Source organism: Mytilus trossulus, chromosome 2, assembly GCF_036588685.1.
Source record: "Mytilus trossulus isolate FHL-02 chromosome 2, PNRI_Mtr1.1.1.hap1, whole genome shotgun sequence".
Classification (NCBI taxonomy): Eukaryota; Metazoa; Mollusca; class Bivalvia; order Mytilida; family Mytilidae; genus Mytilus; species Mytilus trossulus.
The window spans coordinates 72622657-72638882 of record NC_086374.1 but is presented as its reverse complement, the minus strand read 5'-3'; the positions used below and the strand labels follow the sequence as shown (position 1 = coordinate 72638882).

Sequence of the window (16226 nt, the reverse complement as noted above, 5' to 3'; positions counted from 1 at the left end):
TGGATTGATTTAACTTCAGCAGTAAATATTACTGGATATTTTAGGTGAATAAATATAATTTAATAAAAAATACATGTTAATATACCGTTACAATTGGAATGTACAAAGTTGGAATATTTGTCACAGTTTTTAATTAATATTTTTTATTCATGTTCTGCAAACACTTATCAGAAAGGCAATAAATTTGTCAAAGGAGAAGTTAACTTTTACCATGCATGACTTGAAAGGAAGTACTTTATTGATTTTAGCCCACTAAAGTAGGTTAAAATGTGGAAACCATGTAGATGGTGTACAGGTCACAAGTATCACATTGTGCCTATTTTAAAGATTTTAATTCCAAGTTAAAAGTTTTTTTCTTTACTGGATAAAAAGAATGTTACATTGTCAATGATTTGGAATAAATTGTAAATAACTGGAATATCAAAACCAAATATAAATACATTTTTTTGGCTTAAACATCAAGATACAACGATTATGGTATCCTGTATCAATGAAGAAAATATGGAAAATTCTGAATAAATTGTATTAATTGTTTTCAAAACAAGCACATATTTAGGAGTTTTATAAAACTGTTACATTTAAGATGGATTTTAAGAAAGAGTATACTGTTCAGATTATTTTAAGCAGATTTTGCAATAAAATAAGACTAAAAATATGCTTTCGGTTTCTTATGGTTTCCTGTCAGGTTTAAAAAAAAACTTTAATAAAACATTGAAAATAGATTTTAAATATTAACATGAAGCAAGTAACACTAGTAATGGTGTTTATTTATGCCTTTTGAATTATATTGTACAAAATAAAGAAAATAAAGATTGGTTTCCTGTTTGGTTTCATGTCACGTAAACGGTGAATCAAAATGTATTATTTTTTTCTCGAAAAACTCAATTGTTCCATTCATACTATTCTAACACCAACACAACCCACAAAAATAAAAGTTAAAATTTTAGAACTTATAAAAAAGGATACAAAAAGAAACCAAAGGCCGAATACCAAATTATGGTCCATATACATTTATTCTTAATTGTCATTCTGGTAAAAATTTTATGAAATAGCCTGCTTCCAATATGTCCTAATTTTTTAGATTGGTCAAATCCTGTGATTAATTGATTCAACAAATGTATGGATATTGGTGAATTATTTCTTTTATTTTTTAAACGATCAAACAAACCCTGGCTGAATGGATATTATTGGCGAATGGACCTGATACATTTATGCGTGGCGGATCCAGGGGCAGGGTTTCTGGGGTTGGAACTGCCATCTTTTTTGGAAGATCAATGCATTAGAATGGGGACATATAGTTGAGGGGGGATAGGACCTTTATCTGGACTCTGGGATCAGGTGTTTTTAAGCTCGGGATTTCGGGATTGACCCTTTTGGGATCCTGGAAATTTTTTTCTTGACTTTTGGGACTGCAGGATTTCATGTTTTCAAGTCCGGGATTTTTTTAAGCCCGGGATTTCAGGATCTAGACCCCTCCTACCCCCCCCCCTCCCCAATAGTTGGAACACCCCTTTTTGTCCAAAGTTGGAATCCCCCTTTTAAAAATGGCTGAAGCAGCCCCTGTTATACATTGACAGTTGACCATCCCATAATTTGATACACATAATGGGCTATTCCAGAAATAATCCATACCCCCCCCTATAGAAGGTACATGTGGTTTGGAAAAAAATCCATGGAAAATTTTTGATGTGGTTCAGAAAAAAATCTGGAATTCCATGTCAGTCCTATAGAAGGCAAATAGATAAATAAAAATATTCCATGGAAAATTATGCTCTTGTTATTAAAACATTTCTGGAAATCCAGAGCCATCCTATAGAAGGCAACTATAAAAGTTTAAAAATTCCATGGAAAATCTGGATTTTCGTCACTTTCAGTAAAATCTATTTTTTGAGCTTGTATGTATATCTGTAGTTCATTAGGTAATAATAAAGTCCAATATGTGTCTTTACAAACAATGTATCAGAATGTGGTATAGCTTTTTGCACATTGTTGAAGGCTGTATAATATTCTTAAGTTGTTAAAATATATCTTTTGATCTCTGTTGGGGAGTTAGTCCAAATAATTTTGATGTCTTGGAGAGCTATTTCAAGTTTTTGCTTTGACGCCTGCCTCCCCACACATCATAGTAAGATCAAAAGAAGTGAAAATTGAAAAATACCCACAGGAGACGGCATGATTATCTGGACCTATAGTGAAGAGTTGTTTTATTGGCAATTTGGAAATGATACCACCTTTTATTATTTTCATACTACATCCATACATGTTGTGAGCCAGAGTTACCAGTACTGAACTTCAGTCTGAGATTTGTAAATTTGAAATCGTTTGCAAAAGGACCTAAAAAGAAGTGAAATGTGAACATTTGTTATGTACATGTACCTCAGATACTAACATAACATTCAGGGGATAAACATGTAGATGTTGATAGTGATAATACTTCAAAGAGATGCCTACTTCCAACACCACATGACATGTTTGATAGTTTATTGGGGCATTTCTTAAGTACTTATTGGAGAGATAATAAATATTTTCCCATCTTTTCTTTTACCATGGAAGTTTAATAGATCTTCAAGTGAATTTAAATTGATATGAATACTGTCATTAATGTGTATTTTATAATTCATTCATGACAAAAATAATAATTTTAATTATTCTTTATTGAAAAGCACTTTATGCCCATATGGACCAATGGCTTAAAACATTATACATAATATACAGTTTACATAAAACAATGAAAATAAACAATGGGGACACTTTGAACTATAATTTGTCTTTTTTTTAAATCAATAATAGAGATTCAAATTATATCAAGGACTCCCTGCCCTCAGTCTTAGTGACTTTTTTTTAAAAAGGAGCCTAATTTGCAAGTGTCCTGTTTTGTTTCAGGATTGAGGATATGTTTTAATTTATCTAAATAATAATTTTTTTTTTATCAACATGATAAATGGTTCTAACATCCAAATTTCACTTATAATACTTAAAATTTCATGTTTTATGGGGTTTTTTTTATTATAAAGGAGTCATAATTCAATGCAGCTATAAGGTTAATGATAAAAAAACAACCATACTTAGTGGCGGGTCCAAATATTTTCATAAGTGGGGGTCCACTGACCTGACTGCCTAAGAAGGGACCCGCTCCAGTCACGCTTCAGTGATTCCCTATATAAGCAAACAATATTTTCCCAAAAGGGGGAGGGCGTTGCCCCCTGCCCCCCTAAATCCGACTCTGATACCAAGAAATGAAGAATCAAAAGAAATGACATAGTAAATATACTGGATGTTAAATTTCAAATCAAGATTTTTGCAACTATTTACAAGTCAGTGTTTAAAAAAACCAAAAAAAAACATAGTTCATTATCTGGATTTACAGGGTTTTATTTATGTTCTCTACAAGATGTTTGTATTGAAATTTGTGAGAAACCACACACCAGGACACTGTAGGACCTACTACTTTTCTTAGTTGTTGAGGTTGAAGATTATTTTATCTAGCCATTCAGTTGACTAACAATCAGTAGTACAAGCTTGATGAAATCCCACTGTGACCACATCGCCATTTCTGTGGATTTTAACTAATTATATAATGATATATATACTACATGTAATTATTTGAACTACATGTTATAAGACAAATGAGATTAAAACTAGGAATTATGTATCCACAATCCCTTGCTCTGCAAAAATAAATATTAAGTCTCAGTTTTAAAATTATAAAAGTTTATTTGTTTATTAATATTAAAGTTGTTTCATTTATTTATCAATTATTATTATACATTGACTCTATATTGTCATTTGATGATCATTACAAATTGTTGAAGTGGATTAACATGATAACATCTATTATTTGAATATGTTTTGATTATAAACATAATGTATCATCTTTCAGTTCCATTATAACTTTTTTCAACTTTAAACATGTAAAAAATAAAAATGTCATTATTATACAAATTTAGAATTTAACAATTGTTTAAAAGTTTTGAAATTTTCTTTAATTTCATGATGTTTTAGGAAATTATAAAATGTAAAGAAATACAGGGATTTGGAAACAATAAGAATTTGTATAAATACGTTACCCAATGAAGGAGTGTTATGTCTAGATTTGGTGACTAGTTGTAGGCGACAAATAGCAAATCATAAAACTATGTACAGGAAATATTAAAAATGTCAAATTTTGGTTAGAGCAAGAACTTTATATGAGATTAGAGACACATTTGTAATGAATTGTGAACTACTTTATATTTTTTAAAAACTTGTGTTGAATTTTTGATGGTTCATTTATATTTGGAGAAAACTTTTTCAAAGTGTGGCAGTGATACAAGAACATTAAATTTGATAACTTCTCAAATTTCATTCCAGTATACAATTTTATTTTAGAAATTCAGTCATTTCTTATGCAAATTTACATTGAACATTTTATAATATAGATATAAAGACAAAATACAAACTAAACACAAATATTATTTTTCGAAAAAAAAAAAGGGAAAAAAAAGGGGGGATGTCTGGAGCTTATTAAATTCAAACCTAAGAAGATTTTGCCACTAGCTGATTTTGATATCAATGTATTTATGTGGAACAATACTTTTACACTATGTAGAACACATGTGGTCATTTCTGGTCAGTCATCTAAGATCTATTGTGGTAATCAGAAGATTTCATGCAGTGATGACAAATAAACAAGTGTTTGAAATTAATGATTTGTCAATAAGGCGTTAATTGGTTATTGATACTGAAGGAACTCAAAATCTGGTGTTTATCATGTTTATAGCTTGAAAATCAGAGCAGATAGCATTTTATCCTAACAATAGATATTAGAAAAATGATAAGTTCAATGTCATTATAGGCACCAATAATGATTTAAATCATTGTTATAAATATGATAGTGAATTCACAATAAAACTATAAGAAGAAAAAAAAATCTCCTTACTTTAAGCCAATGTAAAACATTTGGTCATAATGGAATTATTTTGAGATGTAAATACCTTTTCAATTTTTAAAAGGCTTTGTTTCATTCTTGGAAAAGTTTTCTTTTTCTTTTATGAAGTCAAGTTTACATGTACATGTATATAAATTTGCATTTCAAATATCTGAATTGAGAACTATCATGTTTAAGAATTGATTTTCAAAATATGTTTACCTACCCTGATATACACTTTCTTTTTCGGGTAATTTATACTGATAGCGTTTGATATTTTCAGCTGAACAAACTTATCAATTTTACATAACTTAAATTATTGTATGCTGGTTCATATTCTGGACGCCAATCTTTGCTCCTTTTTGGAAATTAGTATGGCGTTCATTATCACTGAACTAGTATATATTTGTTTAGGGGCCAGCTGAAGGACGCCTCCGGGTGCGGGAATTTCTCGCTACATTGAAGACCTGTTGGTGACCTTCTGCTGTTGTTTTTTTATTTGGTCGGTGTGTTGTCTCTTTGACACATTCCCCATTTCCATTCTCAATTTTATTAGAAAAATATATCAAACTTGATGATTTCTTTCTTTGTGATTCCAGTACACAAACAAAAATAATTAAAAGAAATGAAAATTTGTAAAAAAAATCAATTAATATTGTCATTTATGCCTTATTTATTCATATATATCTCAACTGTGTTTGTAATATGCTTTAAATTACACTAAAATAGAAAACAAAATATCCAACTTTAAGAATTCCCTTGTAAATGGTGTAGTAACAGTTTGTAACGTGATCAAAACAGCAGACAGCTTGTGTTGCATTCCCAAATAGCAATATGGTTTATTGACTGTTAAAGATGAGAAATAATCATTAATACCGTTTAAGATGATATAAGCATACAAAAACACAAGCTCTTTAAGTTATGATCTTTTAAGTCAACCCCTCAACTTTAAAACAATGTCATGAATGAGTTGATGTAAACAAGAAGATGTGGTAAGAGTATCAAAGAGACTACTCACAACCCAAATCACAGCGTATACAAAGTTAACAATCATAGATCAAAAACATGGAGCCTTGGCTCACACCAAACAACAAGTTATAAAGGGCCCTAAAAATAACTGAAAACCCAACTGTTGAATCAATATGAAAAAACAGAAACCAGAAACACCTATGGACATGTTACTACACCAACAAATGACAACCACTTAACAATGGCATCTGATCAAGGACAGGTGCATACAAAAAATGCAATATTTTAAACATAATATAACAGGAGCCAATCTTCACCTCCACTTGAGACTGTAATGTAACATTACATTATAAAAAGACCCACTATAAATTATCAATTGAAATGGATGAACTTGATCACAAAGAAATTTTAACAAAAACTAGTATTAAGCATACAGCTGCCATTTATGCATACACTGAATGAATGCCAGTTTGATTTAATCATCTACATGTTAGCTGCGGAACCTTAGCTCTTAGGTCCTTATGTTATTTATCATTTGACCATAGATCTGCAAATAGTCAAGAAATAACATAAGGATCTAAGAGCTACGGTTCCTCAACTATCTACATGTATGACACAATAATCAATATAAACAATATTAAAACTTATATGTTTCATGTAAATATTTAGTTGGAAAATTTCTGTTGGAAGTTAAATTTGCCTGGAAATTTTCTTTTGGAAGTTAAATTTGCCTGGAAATATTTAATTGAACCAGATATTTTCTTGGAAGTTTTAGTATTATTCTCATTTTTTTCCTGGAATATTTCTTGCAAATTGTTGAAAAGTTCTGGAAATTATTGCCAACTAAGAGAATATTTTCTGGAAAATCTGATATTTTTACAGATTTTTTATCTGGAATTCCTAAACCTTCTATAGGGGGGGTATGGATTATTTCTGGAATAGCCCAATGTTCCAAATAAATTATTTAAGATTCCTGAACCCCCTAATTTTATAATTGCAAGCTAAATTGCTCATTCAAGAAGAGATTGTTTGCAAATTGCATTAATACGAAGATTAAAAATTTCATTGAAAAAAATAGTTGTTTATACCTGTGTCTTATATAACTCAAGAGAAGAAACCAAACTAGTTTCGTCCAAATCCATCCCCCCTTTTTGAACAGGAAGTGTTTAATCTGGACTATTTTTAAAACCAATATCGGACCAACTTGAATATCCGTGCATAAGGAACAACTTGAAAATTGCTGATTTAACATTATTGTGCCCATTTTAAGAGTAATTATGTATGTATAAATATATATATATATGGCATAACCTTTGCTTTATATAAAGAGCTTACGAATTAATAAAAAAAAAGGTCTTGATTGATTGATTGATTGATTGATGCAGGTTCTGTAAACGGTGAGTTGGCCGCCATCTTCTTCTTCTTCTTATGGTATCCAGTTATCCATCAGATTTTTGATGATTACTAACTGCTGCGCATGCGTAGGATAATAATAAATAAATATTTACAAAATAAAGTGCCAAAAAATAAACAAATACTAACATGACATGTGGTTAAAACTATTTACATAACTACTAGGTTTACTGTTCTATATTGTAGAGAACAGTAGGTGTTAACTGTTCTCTAAAAATATTTAAAGTGGGAGAAAGTACTACCTTTGGAGGTAGTACATTCCATTGTGTAATAGTATACGAAAAAAATGAATATTTGTAACAATCTTTAACTGTAAGTAAGTGTCTGTAAGTTTGTGGATGATGTTGTCGGGTTCTATTGTCTGTTGGTATGAGTAATGTTGATGGTACAGCGACAATATGGTGTACAATTTTATAAAACATTATAAGTCTTGTTTTAAGTCTCGGGCCGAGATGAAAATTAAGACTATATCTGTTGTTTGCTATACGGTGTATTCCAGACACAAAAAAAAATATCAATTTCGCAAAGAATTCATATACTGTAAATTGATACGATCAAGTTATTATTTATCAAGTTCACAAAAACAAAACGCCGGTGCCTTTAATTTAAAAACTTGATATCACTCATTCTAAATAATGACGAGGACCGGACATTATATGATTGTCCATCTTAATAAAATGTGTCAAGCGTTTAAACAAGTATTGTCTGACTCTTTCAAAATGTTTAGTTAATAAGAATCTTAAGAATTGCATTTGCATTGCTTTTTTACATGCCAGTTTTAACGTAAACATGGTAAATATTAGTCTGGAGGACGAACTTAATGGTTTAAAAGCGGTATATTCCTAACCATGAGTAGTTGATGGTTACAGTGGCTCAAAGTTTAATTTTACTAGATGATTGCTTACATTGTCACAACAATCCCACGTACACCCGATATATCATTAGTATTGTTGTTTTGTTCTTGTTTATGGCTTTCAAGTATCATTAAAATGACGTCAAAATCGCTTGGTGGTTGAAGCATGCACAAAGCAGCAAAAAGCTCAACGTACCTTGTTATATTCGTTTGGAATATCATAAATTTTAGTTTTTTTCTTCTAATGTTTATACCTGAAATTTGATGTGCGATTCATCCTGGGTACAATCGAGTAAGTCACCCGTAACCTCACAAGAATGCACTTTGTAGGCTTTTAGAAATTGCGACAGAATTCAGTATTGTCACTATTTTAGTGTGAAAAACGAAGCACATTTGTTTGTAAAGGAAACAAATATGTGTCCTGTAAAAAGTCTACAATTTGCATATACTTTTTGAGGTAGATGCATTTTTGATTCTTTACAAAGTAGGATTTTTTACTAAGAAATGCTCATCAACTTTTACAGTTCCCTTTGAATAATAATGTGTGTACCCCAGCCCCCCTAATTTGTCACATCCTTTCACACTTCCCGCTGACATTTGACATTTTTTTTCTGAAAAATAACAGGTATCACGTCAGACATTTAAACAATGCATGACGCTAGTTTTAATATCTCCTACAATGATAACACCACATGTCTCAACGTCTTAACTTAAGATATTAAATAAACAATACTCATAATTAAAACTTAAGCGACTTAGGAAAAACTAGGTATTACAACATGTTTGAATTGAAAAAAGATAACGGATATTGTATCTTAAATTATTTTATTGATTTAAAGTCTAACTTTAAGTATGTTTTATAGTATTATAAATATTATTGTTATATATTTATGTTAAGATAGTATTTTTGTTTATGTGGTGTGAACAGTTCATAAATTTAGGTAAGTAAAACTTATATAGACTTTCTCAATTTTACATTTAACAATTTTTACAAGAAAACTTTCACGAACAAACAGTTAAGTCTGTTCCTAAAGATGTTGCATTAATTACAAATGAAATATAATGTCAATAACCTATAAACAAATTTAATAACTTTTCATACCATTTTAATGATTTTATTATAAACTTTTTACATGCATTCTACAAAAAAACTTTTGATAATTATTATTCTCCGTTTCAATCATTTATCATTTACTTGTTGTTCTTAAACGTGATTTCTTACTGACTTGACTCAACTTTGAGATTAAATTCATCTCACACTCGACCGAAACAGTTTTTATATCTATTTTCAGCTAAAATATGGGAAGTTGTGACGGATTATCTAAATGTTTTCTGATCACATTCGGAATATTTTTCTTGGTAAGAAAGTAGAATTAATGTTGTGATTTAAAACAAACTGTGTTTAACATTGATGTAATATCGACCTAATAAACACAGAAACTTGTCTTAGGTTTTTAGCTTTATACCTTAATATTTATAGATTTTAGCGATAAACAGATTATCATTGGTCATCTCTGTTGATTGATTTTCTCGCATGAGCCGGTAAGGCGAACGTGAGAAAAGCATTCGAGTTGAGATGACCAAATATAATCTGTTTATCGCTATTTTACCTATAACGATGTTGTCAATTTCATGTAAATTTCATAAGCAAAAACGCCACGTGCCCCCTAGTTTCTAGCGATAGTTTTTCATATCACTCGACTGCGCTGAGAAAGGAAATTATCAGTCAGCAAGATCAAAGGAAAATTTCGTAAAATAGCGATAATAAGGTTTATATATATAAATAAATCTGAGACAAGGGCCTGTGCTAATTTAGAACCTTTTTCATGTTTTTAAAAAAAATATTGTGATCTTTTATAGATTGTATTGTCTGTTTGTAAAAGAGGGACGAAAGATACCAAAGGGACAGTCAAACTTATAAATCGAAAATAAACTGACAACGCCAGGGCTAAAAATGAAAAAGACAAACAGACAAACAATAGTACACATGACAAAACATATAAAACTAAAGAATAAGCAACACGAACCCCACCAAAAACTGGGTTGATATCAGGTGCTCCGGAAGGGTAAGCAGATCTTGCTTCACATATGGCACCAGTCGTGTTGCTCATGTTATTACAAATCCGGTAAATAGTCTTATTCGGTAGGTCACATTCCTGAAAGAGAATGGGATTGTAGTTACGACGTAAGGAACATATCCGATATCGTCTGTGAAACGGTTATTCCATTACGGTCTAGATGGCGTCCGTAGAATTTACAAAAGGATGATTTCAACTTCACCATTTGGAACTCTTGGGCTAATAGCTTCCTCAGCATCCCTCTATCAAGAAAATCATGATTATATATGTAACATATGCCTATGGTTCCAACAAAGACAAAATATTAAGAATTAGAACAGACAGGACACTAATTGCTAGTTCTTAACATTTATTATCCACTAGAGACCTGGCCTTGAAGGCATAACATTTTGCTCAGTGCTTGGAGCACAAAAATCATGCTCGAAACATGAAATCCAGCAATTTGATTGGTTGATTTTCGAGTCTGAGAACAAAAATCATGCTCGAAAGTTTTATGACCGTGAGGCCAAATGACGTAGATGTAAGCAAACATAGATCGAACCGTCCTCAACAATGAGTAAAAACCATATCATATTATAGCAAGCTATTAGAATATCCAACATAACTAAACCTACAACAAATCAAATGAAAAAACACCGATTGGATTTATGAATACTAAGTAACAAACAAAAAATAATATGATAATAAATTACAAGCACAACCATCGACTTGTTACAGGCACATATACAATGTGGAAGGCTAAATATGTATGGGGCGCCCACCATCCCCTACCAGTGATACAACGACACAATACAAGAACAAATCCATCAAAACAATAAATGAAAACCCAATACGATATATAGAAACATAGACAATCATTGAATTGCAGGCTCATGTCTTGGAACAGGTACATAGAAAATGTTATAATATATTGACTTTTAGATATAATGTTCCCAGTCTATACATAGACTTAAGTAAAACAATTATTTGAAATGCAGTGTTAAAAAGTTTTGTTTGCAGTTTATTCAGTCGTAGAATAAAATAATGTTTGTCAATTTTCAGCTGTTTGGCGGAGCATGTATTGGTGGTGGAATCTTTGTTATCTTATATAAAAATGACATACTGATATTAGCTCGAAGTGCTACGGAAGGAGCAGTTGATAGCGTAGATACTCCATCACTGTTGGAGTCTGCTGCTTATATCCTCATAGCTACAGGGGCTTTTGTTGTGTTCATTTCTTTCGTTGGATGCTGTGGTGCATGCTTAAAGAGTAAATGTTTGCTCAGAATAGTAAGTGTCAAAATATTGAGAATCAAAATAAAACATGATTAATGAAATGATATTCCACTGCATGTTAATTTTGATAGCGAAATCAAGATTTGATTGGTTTAAACTATCACACGTGACGTCGAACAAAACTTCGTATTCCCCCTCTTAAGTATCATATTCCAAATTATTTCAAATCTAAAAACAAAAAGAAAAGAATAAATAAATATCTTTCAATCGGTGATTGATTATCATTGTGTGTTTTTAAGTTATAAAACAAAACGGGTAAGAAAACAATCATCTGTAAGTTTTATATTTAGAAGTAAAAAAAAAGTATAGGCAGTGGAATAAAACTTTCATTCCCCTTGGCTTCGGGAGATATGAAGATTTTTTCACCCTCGAAAAGTCATATTTTCCTCGGGCTATGACCTCGTTAAATATGATTTTTCTTGGGTGAACAAATCTTCATATTTCCCTCAGGCACGGGAAATAAATGTATAATATCTAATACTTTTGCATTAAAAAAAAAAGGAAACAACAAATTTCAAATTTCATGGGTTCGATGCGCTTTTCTGGATTTTCCTTTAACAGTAACGCTCGAAGACGAATATTTGAAAGCCAATGATGTTTAAGATCCGAATCATATGAGAAGCTATATATAGTAAAAGGACACAAAACAATAGCCAAAATCCTTCTCAGGCCAACTTTTCCTGAGGGAGTTGACACAATGAATACTTTCTAAAATTGTAGACGGGGAGAACAACATGTTATTAATTCCATGATTACGAAGCGCTTTCCTGGAATCACCTTCATCAGGAACTATTAAGTTGTAAATGGGGGAAAAGTGACTTATCTATAGGAATATATTTATGAAATGCTCATTTTACATTGACACAAATTTATTTTATTTTAATTTTAATTGCAGTATGTCGTTGTTATTGGGCTGATGATATTGTTAGAAATAGCAGCTGTGGTCTTGGTTATCGTCTATAAAGATAAGGTATGTTGTTTTGAGATCCAGAGCTTCTCGGTATCACTGTACGTGCAAAGCAGGCAAACTGTTCACTCGCAAGCAAGAGGACTAACTGAATAGGATTGTGCACAACAAAGGCGTGCAAATGCACCATGTGGAAATCCTAAGACTACATGCAGGAATGCAATAAGCGATGAAAACGAACTATGGCATCAATATAAAGTTTTTATTTATCCTTTGATTTATAAAATTATTACATTTTCATGTATCTTTCATCGTGATTTTTTATATAAAGGTTAGTGTATTTTTGAAACGTTTATAATATATTTGAAAAAAAACTAGTATAAAATCCAAATACTCATATTGTACAGGCCGTTACTAACCAAACGAGAATATACTCACATGGTAGGACCATACCCGTACGGTAGGACCAAAAGCGTATGGTCGGACCATATGAGTATACGCATATGGTCATCTCTAGCTCGCTACTTATACACGTATGGTCCAAATACTCATATATTGGCCGGAACATATACATGAATGTTATTGTGAGAGATAAATTTGAATACATAAATCTTAAAATAAGTTAAATTTATAAAGATCTACAAAATGTTTTATGATAAATTATTTTGTATTGAACAGCTTGAGACCTACGCAAAGGACAATTTATCGACGATGCTAAATGATAACTACGTTGGACCTTATTCTACTTCTAATGCTATAAGTTTGGCATTTGACTTGGCACAAATCGTGGTGAGTACAAATATTTGTTTTATATGTCGTATTTCAAAATGTTTTCGTTATTTACCTCAGTTTGAGATAATTAATTATTTCTATATAATCAACAATAAAACTTACTACTAGTATTAACTTTCAACTGATCTGTTCGACTGTTTTCGACTGTCATATAAAAGAGTGGTTTAGTTAGCTTTAAAACCAGATTTAATCCACCATTTCTTCATAAGTAAATGTCTGTACCAAGTCAGTAATATGACAGTTGTTTTTTATTCGTCGGACGTGTTTTAGCTTAAATAACTAATGAACCAATCTATTTTGCTTGAATGAACAAATATGCAATTTGCAAATAAAATAAGCTAAAACTGCTAATAAGTAAGAGTTACTTCGTCGCCTGTATGAGATGAACAATAGTTTTGTATTTGTTCACAGTTTAAGTGTTGTGGTGTGGTCAATCAAACTGAGTATGCTTCTATAAACACATGGAATACAACATATGCGTACGATTCCGGTGGAGGTGTTTACGTCACAGCAACAGCAACGATACCTCTGACGTGTTGTCAGTTTAACAATGAGGATGCTTTCCCTGATGATATGACAACCTTCCTTAATTCTATGGTAGATAACCAATGTCCAGTAACTCAAGCTGGAGCGCATACTACAGTAAGTTTCTTATCGATTATAATGAATCAAATTGAACTGTATAGGTAAAAGAGAGAAGGAAGATACCAACTCATAGATCGAAAATAAACTGACAACGCCATGGCTAACAAAGAAAACGACAAACAGACAAATAATAGTACACAAGACACAACATAGTAAACTACAGACTAAGCAACACAAACCCCATTAAAATCTTGGGGTAATCTCAGGTGCTCCGGAAGAGAGTAAGCAGAGCCTGCTCAACATGTGGCACATATTGTCATGAATAAATTAAAATGAAGAAAAATGACAAAAACGAGACTTTTTACAAAGATTATTTATTATCGCATGGCCATAGGGACGGGAAAATGCTGAACATCAATTGAAAGATAAGGAATAGAAAGACAAAATCATTCATTATTTCTTGCCGGATAAGTAATACTTTCCCCTCCATAGCTGTTCTGACCATGCCGTATTGTCATAAAATGTTCCATGAATTCTGATCACAAATCGAGAAAATCGATTTATACAGCATATTATATAATGCTCCTCAGTAAAAAAAAATAAAAAATTTCTAGAATTCGTTTATCATTTTTAGAGGTTTAATTTTACACGTTCAAAACCAGAATGGTTGAAGTTCATATGTTAACAAAAAGTATAGAAGAAGACATAGAAAACTCCCTCCCCCTCGCATCGTTGGTTCTAAAACTACGGAGATCAATGTTCATTTGATTAATACACATGTTTAACCGTATTTTGTACTGAACTCACCAGTCTTAGCAGCTATGACAACACGACATCAAGCTAAACGGTTATCAGTAGACAGGTTCATCATTTTTGTTTGTATTTCAGGGTTGTTATGATGCTTTGAAAGAAGAATTCAATAAGTATTTCAGCATTCTAATAGGTATCGCGTCTGGTATAGCTGGTCTGCAAGTAAGTATAATAGGTCACTGTATTCGTATCACGACCCCCCCCCCCCTCAAAAAAAACAACGAACAAAAATAAACAAAACAAAAAAAAAATCACACAAGTTTGATTATCGAAAATAAGAATCTGATATTGGTTATGTACACAGAAAATGAACACAGTTTTAGTTTGACATAACATTAAAACACATTCCGAAATGAATTATGATTCGATAATTAAGATAATGAGAATAAGAACGGACCAAACACCCAAATGAACGTTTTTGCCTAAATATAAAGACAACGAATATTGTTTCTATTCACATTAATTGTAGTAGCAGCATATAACATTAGCACAAAATATGAATAAAATAGCAAACAAAACACACCTATTAGTATATAAATATATACTTAGAGCTAATTCAAAGCTAATAGCACATAGTGAAAATGAGCCAGATTTTAGAACAAATTATTCTTATTACAGGTGTTTGGATTCCTTTCTGCTTGTTGTCTCATGAAAGAAGATGAGAAAAGAGAAGAAGTTATATAGAAACTGAAAGAAAGAATAAGAAACCTATTAAGTTATTCAGTTTCAATCTAATTAAAATAAAGATCATTATATGTACCCCACGCAAGATGTGATAGATTTTAATTTTAATCAGATTGATTCCGTCTTTTCTTATAGGAAACGGTATTATAGTGTTTGACACTATTGTCATTTGCTAAATGTACCATTTTTTGATAATAAAAACTTCGACAAAACAGTTATGTTTGATATTAGTACTTTATTATTTTGCTTTAGAAATTGAAGTCAAATAGTAGCATGTCATTCTTCGAACAAAGCTTATTTATTCATGGTATCCAAGTCCCCTGTCATTTTACAGTGAATATGGAAGCCTTTTCGAATATTTCTAAAGAAAATATTTCGATTTGTTTCAAAATTTCTATTGTAAATATACACCAGTGGGATATTCAAACATATATATATATATATAAAACTGACAACGCCATGGCTATAACGGGAAAAGACAAACATAATATAACAAAGAAAACTAAAGACTTAGCAACACGAACCCCACCAAAAATTGTGGGTGAACGCGGATGCGATGGGTTAGCAGATCCTGCTCAACATGCGACACCCGTCGTGTTACTCATGTTAGAACAAAACCGGTAACAAGTCTAATTCGGTATGTCACAATCGTGAAAAAAGAATGAAATTGTAGTCACGAACTTAGGAAAATTTCCTGTAATATATGTGAAGCGGATATTCCATAACAATGAAGAAAATGAAAACTGAAGTCGAGAGAAACTGAAAATGCCATTGTAAAAAATCGAAAGACAACGGAAAGAGAAATAAGTTCAAATAATGCTATGTATACATAGAAAACTAAAATCAGCATAACATAAAATCTATATATACAACTTAGGGTCACTGTTCCCAATGGGAACCCTTAGTTCAATAGTTTCATAAGATATAGCAACCCTCAATAAAATCATTATATGA

General features: G+C 31.4%; 2 protein-coding genes across 2 annotated transcripts in view; one reads left to right on the top strand and one right to left on the bottom strand.

The window, feature by feature from the left end:
* Positions 1-7052, bottom strand: part of LOC134705991 (zinc finger CCCH-type with G patch domain-containing protein-like) — a 32325-nt gene extending 25273 nt beyond the window's left edge. Inside the window, exon 1 of the mRNA XM_063564703.1 lies at positions 6964-7052. Within this exon, the coding sequence (XP_063420773.1) occupies positions 6964-7017 (54 nt within the window). The 5' untranslated portion in view covers positions 7018-7052. The remainder of the gene's footprint in view (positions 1-6963) is intronic.
* Positions 7053-8915: 1863 nt separating this feature from the next.
* On the top strand, positions 8916-15486 carry LOC134705385 (CD63 antigen-like). The gene is made up of 8 exons (XM_063564126.1): positions 8916-9082; positions 9434-9500; positions 11261-11488; positions 12390-12464; positions 13080-13190; positions 13605-13835; positions 14667-14750; positions 15207-15486. Exons 2-8 carry the CDS (start codon positions 9441-9443, stop codon positions 15270-15272), a joined length of 855 nt encoding a protein of 284 aa, XP_063420196.1. The 5' UTR covers positions 8916-9082; positions 9434-9440; the 3' UTR covers positions 15273-15486.
* Positions 15487-16226: the final 740 nt, after the last annotated feature.

What these genes read in the sequence shown, in the direction of transcription:
- LOC134705385 (XM_063564126.1), top strand. Translation starts at nt 9,441, where the DNA reads ATGGGAAGTTGTGACGGATTATCTAAATGTTTTCTGATCACATTCGGA. An exon ending in TTATCGTCTATAAAGATAAG is followed by an intron (nt 12,465 to 13,079) that starts GTATGTTGTTTT and finishes TGTATTGAACAG; the next exon opens with CTTGAGACCTACGCAAAGGA. An exon ending in CTGGTATAGCTGGTCTGCAA is followed by an intron (nt 14,751 to 15,206) that starts GTAAGTATAATA and finishes TTCTTATTACAG; the next exon opens with GTGTTTGGATTCCTTTCTGC.